The sequence below is a fragment of the Nematolebias whitei genome, unplaced genomic scaffold (genome assembly GCF_014905685.2).
Source record: "Nematolebias whitei isolate Nwh7 unplaced genomic scaffold, NemWhi1 Nwh_scaf_1165, whole genome shotgun sequence".
Lineage (NCBI taxonomy): Eukaryota > Metazoa > Chordata > Actinopteri > Cyprinodontiformes > Rivulidae > Nematolebias > Nematolebias whitei.
Genome location: NW_023619710.1, coordinates 1 through 8,605, shown reverse-complemented (window position 1 = coordinate 8,605; position 8,605 = coordinate 1). Strand labels below are relative to the sequence as shown.

The 8,605-nt window shown below is 40.8% G+C and overlaps 1 protein-coding gene across 1 annotated transcript; it reads left to right on the top strand.

Moving 5' to 3' along the window:
- Nucleotides 1-343: 343 nt before the first annotated feature.
- On the top strand, nt 344-6,216 carry LOC119429433 (DNA repair protein complementing XP-G cells homolog; the record flags this gene model as incomplete). The annotated part of the gene is made up of 6 exons (XM_037697061.1): nt 344-463; nt 2,777-2,990; nt 3,250-3,394; nt 5,231-5,431; nt 5,519-5,603; nt 5,683-6,216. Coding segments are annotated over 6 exons (1,260 nt in total), but the record flags the coding sequence as incomplete, so codon positions are not given.
- Nucleotides 6,217-8,605: the final 2,389 nt, after the last annotated feature.

The following is an 8,605-nucleotide window of genomic DNA, read 5'->3' as shown; positions in this document are numbered from 1 at the left end:
GTCTGGCAGGCCACATCTGATTGGACGATAGAAAAATGGGCGTATCTGGAGGGCCACATCTGATTGGACGATAGAAAAATGGGCGTATCTGGGGGGCCACATCTGATTCGACGACAGAAAAATGGGCGTGTCTGGCGGCCACATCTGATTGGACAAAACAATAAATGCTGAATGAAAAAAAGCCGTTTGTGTTAACTACAGACATGTTATGTCTATGGTGTTAACCGGTTCGACATTAGCGGCGTCTCAGGTTCGACATTAGCGGCGTCTCCATAACTTCTCTCCATAACTTCGCAGAATTTCATTTTAGTGTTTATGGAGGATTCTTCGTTTTTGGTTTCAGGGTGAGCTGGAGGCTCTGGAGAGCTCGTTGGAGTTGGAGCAGGACAACCTGAGAGAGCAGAAGCAGCAGCAGGAACGGATGGCGAACACGGTCACCGGGCAGATGTACCTGGAAAGCCAGGTGAGCTGAAGAAGCATCGTATTCTGGCTGTTTGCTGTGATGTTCTGTGTCTGAGCAGCGTTGTGTTGCGTTCAAGCCACACAGCGCTGATGTTAAATTCACAGTGACGACGTCTGAATGTTTGTAATGTTTACAGAAACATCAACAGATCTGCTCTGTCACGTTTGACAGCATGCTGTTTGACATTGCTGTCAGGGGCACCACCAAGGGGGGCCAGGCGGGGCAATGGCCCTGGCTATTTAGGATTAGGAGAACCTCCTAAACATAAAAAGAAACATTGTTTTTGAGCAGCTAGGACTTAAAATATAAAAATATATATACAGTAGTCCCTCTCTACTTCACGGTTCATTTTTCGCGGACTCGCTCTATCGCAGTTTTTCAAAATTAGATTGGACATGACACACAAGGGGCTGATTGATGGATGAGACGCACGATCGACATGACATTTTTATTTAAAATAAATTATTTAAAATTATTTAGCACCTGCTGCATCTTTGTGCAGCCCACACTGCAGCAGAAACTTCCTGCTGCAGCTGATCAGCTGTTCACCATGCACAGCGGACAAGTGGGCGTGGCCAAGAGGGCTTGCAGGTGGCAAAGAGCAGAGGAGGCAGGGAGCTGAAATCATGACATTATGTGCTCTTTTAGAGCGTTTAGAATATTGCAAGAGTGTGGGAAGGGTTTAAAATGCCTTTATATATATTATATTTTTATGCTACTAGTGCTTAGTGTATATTTAGTTGATGTTTTTCTTAGTTCATATCTTAGAACTTATTACTGTTTTTTTTTTTACTACTCACTACTTGTTCTACTATTCCTACTTGCTGGATTTTCACTTATCTCGGGTCTTCAGGGTACGGATCCCCCGCGATAAATGAGGGACTACTGTATATTTTTTTTATTTCAAGTTAAAAATAAAAATTTCACCTTTAGTCCCTCTGAATAATTGCGTCTGGTCTAAAACCAATGACCTCATCATCACGATGCAGAGTCCCAGCAGGTGATATTCACAATGTTTCATATAAATATATATTTAGCAGAAGACAAGCTTCAATAGTTGAGTAGTGACAGAGCTTTCCCCCAATAACTAATGTCAAATAAAAATAAAGTAGACCAATGAAGGAGATTCCCTGACTCCTATAATTCGGGTTATAATGGCGTGAACACAAATTCAGCATTAACCCTATTGTTTTCTAGGTTTTGTCATGTAGCTACTTTTTAGCATTTTGTTTTTTTTATCCGTTCATCTGCCAAAACATTCAGCTTATTCAGAAGATGGGTGCTACAACTTTTTCATTTTTGTAACTTTTATACTTTTCAAATATACCTTTTATTTACAAATATTTTCCCCATAGAAACACAGATCTCTTCGATTCCTTCAGAAACATTGTTGTCTTGGACATCTGCTTCAGCGTACTAGCTCTATTTTTGTCTTCTTACGCTATGTTAGCTTTTAGCTAACCTTTTGCTACTTTTAACTTCTAGCTAACATTCTACTTTTTTTTTCTTTTAACTAGTGTTTTGCTACTTTAACTAGCTTTTTGGTCATTTAAACTTATAAATAACAATCTGCTTCTTTTGGCTTCTAGCTATCGTTTTTTTTTTTTTTTTAGCTAGCCTTTTGCTTTTTAGCTAGCCTTTTCCTACTTGTACCTTTTAGCTTTTAGTCCATATTGTTGTATTTATCAAAAAAACAATATTTGACAACAACAAAACAAATCTTCTGAAATTATGTTCTGACTTTTTCTTTTGATGTGCCACCCCAGGATTTTCAGTGGCCCCTTATGGCCCCCCAGTTAGCACTTTTCTGGATGCACCCCTGGTGGCTGTATATTCATCTGCATACAGTGCAGGTTATTAACATCCAATCACAAAATGTTTGGGGTTACGCCATTTGCCACCAAGAGTGAACTGAGGTGTCAGAGCTGCTGCAGTCGAAGCACCAGAAACAGATTTGTTTGCTCTGGGTCTGTTCATCGTAACAACTTTGTGCACAAACTGAAGCGAGTCTGTTTCCTCTGTCATAAAATCAACACTATGAAGTGATCTCGTCAAAGTGTGAACTTTTTTAATCCTATCAGCTGCTTTGATAATGAGCTGCTAAGAGCCAGGGCATTTCTCACATAACAGAAACACTCACCGTCCCTGGAGGGAAAAGAGCTGCAAACTTAAGAGCCGGGTCATAAAAAAACATCAGGTGATATTAAAATACAAAACCGTAACGATGTAACGTTGGCGTGACCCAGCTCTGGTGTGTGTAGGCTTCCATGTGTTTTATTTATTTATTTGAGAGTAACACGTTTGTGAAACCAGGAGATGCTGCGACTGTTCGGCGTGCCGTTCTTGGTGGCTCCCATGGAGGCCGAGGCTCAGTGCGCGGAGCTGGACCGGGCCGACCAGACGCACGGGACCATCACAGACGACTCCGATGTGTGGCTGTTCGGAGGGAGACATGTTTACAAGAACTTCTTCAGCCAGAACAAATACGTGGAGCACTACCAGTACAGCGACCTGCAGAACCAGCTGGGTCAGTGGCTGCAGCAGCTAAAAAGCACATTTATTCAAAACTCTTCGGTTTGTGGCTTTACTCGGAGCTGTAAGAGAATAAAAGTATTTTTCACAGACTTTTTGTTTTCATAGTCTGCAGAGAAACACTTTAATAAAAATGTAAAATCATCACGGTTCAGTCACAGCCGTTTTATCATGGATACAAAATAACAGCAGACACGATCTTTTTATGCTCTCTCTTTTTCTGTTAACCCTCTCTTGTCATTTTTCTCTGTCAGGTCTGGACAGAACCAAAATGATAAATCTGGCCTACCTGCTCGGGAGCGACTACACGGAGGGCGTGCCTGGAGTTGGGTACGTGACGGGCATGGAGATCCTGAACGAGTTTCCAGGTCCAGCTTTGGAGCCACTGGTCCAGTTCAGGTGTGTGGTTTGATTTTTCCAGGAGTCAATGAAGAACCGTGAAAATCTTTCTTCAGTTTTAAAATAACTTTAAATAATCCGTCTCAGAAACGGTTTCACTGCCTTAAACTGTCTGTAAATGAATTATTCGGTGTGAAGGAGCTGAAATTAAGTTGTTAAAGCTAAAAAAAGCAGAACACGCCAAAGGTATAAGGAACAAAACACCAGCTAAAAGTTAAAAATGAGCAAAACACCAAGATGAAAATAAAAACATATAAAATAACAGAATATTAGTTCAGTGTTAAAATAGCAAAACAACCAGCTTAAAGCTAAAGGAGCAGAATGCAAGTTAAAAGTTGCAGAAGGCTAGTTAGAAGCTAAAAGCAGCAAAACATTAGCTAAAAGTGTCAAAAGGTTAGCTAAAATATCCCAAGTAGGAAAAGGCTATACAGAAGCAACCAAAGAAGCAAAAGGGTAGCTAAAAGTTAAAAGTAGCAAAAAGCTAGTTAAAGTTGAAAACACCAGCTAAAAGTTAAAGGTGAAGAATGGTAGCTAAAAGTTGCATAAAGTTATCTATAAGATAAAAGGAGCAAAAAGTCGGCTAAAAAAGGCAAAGGGCTAGCGAAGGTAAAAGCAGCCAAACTAATCTGGCGAAAAGTTAAAGTAGCAAAATCCTTGTTGAAGTAGCAAATCATCAGCTAAAAGAAGCAGAATGCTAACTTAAAACTAAAAATGGCAGAAGGCTAGCTTGATGCTAAAAGTTAGCGAAAGGCTACCTTAAAGCGAAACATAACGTAAGACGACAAACGTAGAGCCGATGCTCTGAAGCAAATTATAAAAAGAACCATGTTTCTGAAGGAATCTCAGCGTGATTCTTTGGGAAAAATGTTTGTAAATACAGGTACCGTATTTTCCGCCGTACACGTCGCACCACCCTATAAGTCGCATCAGTCCAAATATGTCTAATAAAGTGGAAAAAATCCATAAATACATCACGTTGCCGTATAAGTCACATCTATTATGCGTCACCGCTGACAGCCCAGAAATGTGGGCTGGTGTTGTGCCAAAAATCGACGTGATGCCAAATGGCGGCCGCAGGAGTGTGCACGGGAGGACTTTAAGAAGAGTTTAACAAGACTTAACACTTTAAAACAATTATTTGTTTGCTCGAAATTATAGTAAAGGTGTGTCTCCGTTGAACTTTTCCTTAATAAATGCACTTTGACGTCAAATCAGCTGCATTTCAAAACCCGATTGGCGGAAGTGGGCACACGCGGAGTGACAAGCCTCTATGCATTTCTTCAAAATTTAACAAGATAAACACCTAAAAACAATTATTTGTTTGCTCGACTTTATAGTAAAGGTGTGTCTCAATTGAACTTTTCCTTAATAAATGCACTTTGACGTCAAATCAGCTGCATTTCGCAGGGGCAGCGCAGCGAAATGAAGCTGATTTGACGGTTGCTCCATGCAGACGATAGTGGCAATCTATGTCAAGCCGACTGTGTCATTAATAGCCACTTTTACCTATTACACGATACAAAGGCATGCCATACCACTCAAGTGCCATCTAGCAGCTGAAAATGGTAGTGTTCAATATTTTTCAGTCAGAATGAATGAAAACAGTTATCTCAGCCAAAAATTGGTTATAAATATGTGAAAAAATCCATAAATACGTCGCTTTGGCGTATAAGTTTCAGGGCATGCAAATTATGCAAAAAAATGTGACTTGTACAGCGAGAAATACGGTAAATATTTTGAAACGTATGAAAGTTACAAAAGCCAACATTGAACCTCTTGATGTTGATTGTATCTGTTTATAAAAGCTTACATAAAATCAGGTTTTGTTTCCTGCAGTAAGTGGTGGTCGGAGGCTCAGGAGAACAAGCGGCTGGTGGCTGACCCCCGAGACACAAAGGTCAAGAAGAAGCTGAGGGATCTGAAGGTCCAGTCCGGCTTCCCAAACCCCGCTGTCGCTCAGGCTTACCTGGAGCCTGTTGTGGATCAGTCGGACAGCTCGTTCAGCTGGGGGCGCCCACAACTCGACATGATTAAAGAATATCCTGTTTCTGTTCGTGGATGTCTCAGCTTCTGTGTGTTCGTGAATTCGGAAACGGTTGAACTTTTCTTTAACTACTTTCTCACGTTCTGCCTGAGTCGCTTTGGCTGGAGCAGCCGAAAGACGGAGGAGACCCTTCAGCCTGTGATCAAACAACTGAACACCCAGCAGGTGAAGAAGAGACTCATGGTTCAAGGGTCATAAAAGAGTAAAACTTTCATTTAATCTGTTATTTGTTCATTTATTTTAGACCCAGTTACGAATAGACTCATTCTTCCGCATGGAGCAGCAGGAAAAGCAGACGATCCAGAGCCAGAGACTCCGCCGAGCCGTCACCTGCTTAAAGAGAAAGGAGAGAAGAGGAGGAGAGGACGAAGGCAGCGAGGAGGAAATCCAATCCCCGCCCAAGTTCAAGAAAAGGACCGCGACGAGCACAGAGGGGCAGAAGGAAGACGACAGGTCGGCGGCAGGTGGAGGGTTCCTCGGTTCTGAGCTCGTCGATGAATCTCCTCTTCTGCCTCTGAAGGACGTCTGCGGTTCTGGTCCTGAGTCCGTTTCTGCAAAGACCAAGACTCCACCTGAGAAGATCAGGAGGGACTGCAGCAGCAGTAGCTCCAGTGAAGATGATGATGATGAAAAGAAGGTTGCCATGGTTACGGCCCGACCCGTTTTCGAAGGCGGCAAACGAGGTCGAGGAGGAAAACGAACAAGAGGAAAAAGAAACATGAGAGGAAAGAAAAATTAAGGACCTGAAAGATGCTGTGAATTATATGATTACGCATGAAACGCGTCATATTCCTAAATGTCTGATGTCATATTCAATATTTATGGAAATATTTCATCAACTGAGGCTGTTCTGAAATACAGATCATGTATTTTTGTAACTGATGCTACACAGAGTAGTTTTTTTCTGTTTGTTTAAAGGTGTGTGTGACAACAAAACACGTGTCTTTATTCTGCAATAAAAGTTTTATTAATACTTTTTAAAGGCTTTGCTGTCGTTTGTTGCATAAACATAAATCATGCAGGTCTTCTGTACGTCTTTACCTTCATACACTGATCAGACAAACAGGCGTTTTATAAAAAATATATATATACCATTTATAGTTAAAACATCAAAAATTATTCTTTTATAGAGAAATTTGTTTGCAAAGCAGCAGCATGAAAGCTGACGGATGACGCTAATCAAAAAAGCAGAACACTAGCAAATGGTAGCTAAATGCTAGCTAAAATTAGGAAAAAGCTAATTAAAAGGTAAAGGTTGCAAAAGATTAAGTAAAACCATAAAAAGGTAACCTAAATATGTGAAAGATTAGTTAAAAATGTAGCTAAAAGTAGAAAAAGCTAGCTAAAATTGAAACAAAAGCATGTTGATAGATCAAAACAATTTTGGAGCAAGTGTACTGAAAGGACAGCTAAAAAGCAAAAGGCTGGAAAATAAAAACTAACTTAAAGCTAACAGTAGCACAAGAATACACAAAAAGAGCATGAATGCTGAAACATATTTCAATTAAATCAATGTTTGTTAGGAAATTATAGAGATTTCCATGTGTCTTATTTGCAAACTGGGGAAAACATTTGTAAATAAAATTAAGATATTTTGCAAAGTATAAAAGTTACTAAAGCCAAAAGTTGTAGCACTGATCTGAATGAGCTGAACGTTCACGGTAGATATGTGGAGAGTTAAAAAGCAGATAGATGGCAAAAAAACATTGAGAAAAACAAAAATCAGAATTCAGACAAACAGCAAGGCAACCTTTGAATATAAAAAGTCTTAATGTTTCTGCACTGTATTCTTGCTTCTTATTCTTTTAAATTCTGTCTCCAGTAAATAGAGCCCTCCTCCCCCTGTTTCCAGCTGAAGTTTAGCCTCGAGGCAGAGCAGCTGTTGGTGTCTGTCAGATTTACTGCTTCAAGCACCGAAGCTGGAAATATGTCCGGGATCTGAGGCTCGGCGTGGGATTGTTGGACGAGAAGTTGGGAAACAAAGTGTTTGTGTGTAACTGGAAGCCACAGAGGGTCCCTGTAAGAGATCTGGATCCACACTGACCCAGATCTGAAGGGCTTCACTCTGGACCTTAAAGTTTAAACTGCAGTTGGCTGAGAGAACGTGATCGTCCAGTTTGGGCCCTGATCTCGTTCAGACATGGAGACTCAACAAACTAAGGCCATAGAGGACTCAAAGACCAACCAAGAAGGTAAGAATTTGGACTTCTGGTCAATAAAACCTCTGGTTAATGATAGTTTGAGCATAATAGCATCATACGTGAATAAATCCTTAAGGTATTGACAACAATGAACTGCTGTTACAGATACAAACAGCAGAGACAGAGAAGTTAGGGTCAACCTTTGCATTGTATCTCGATGGGCTTTCCTGACCTTTTACAAAACCAGCCTCCTGTAACCAAAGCTGTGGGTTTTTAATAGCTGTCATCACTGAGAGGAGCGAAGCTGCGAGCAGAAACGCTGAGCTCAGCAAGTCATAACCCTGAATGTTAATCCTGGAGCAGAGCATCAATTCTTACCTGTGATGGAGTGTTTGAGAGACATTTTAATTAAGTAAACAATTACTGTTGTTACAAGTTCTGATATTCTGTTTGGCTGTTTTTTGTTGCAACACTCATTTGTTGCCTTTTCAACCTCTTTTTGCACTTAATTCAGGCAGCAGAGACACATATTACATTTAGTTAGACAAACGTGTGGGTTTTCTCCTGGTACAGTACTCGGGTTTCCTCCCACAGACTAACAACATGCATGTTATGCCCCTTTTCCATTAGTACCGGTACGTACCGGTACTAATGGAAAAGGGGCATTAGACTGATTGGTAACTCTAAACTGTCCCTGGGTGTGAGTGAGAGAGAGAGAATGCTTGTTTGTCTCGTTTGTCTCTATGTGTCCCTGCGATGGACTGGAGACCTGTCCAGGGTGTCCCCCGCCTCTCGCACAGTGATTGCTGGATATGGGCACCAGTGACTCCTGTGAACCGAAAAGAAGAAGCAGGTAAAGATAATGGATGGATGGATGTTTCACATACTGCAACACTAAAAAAATGTTAACCTGCATCAAACAGGAAGTTGCTCAGAGTCCCGAAAGTCTGAACAGGATGTGACAAATCTAAAAAAGTTAAATCTGGTCCTCTGGACATTCAAAAAAAAAAAAAAAGCAAATCAACA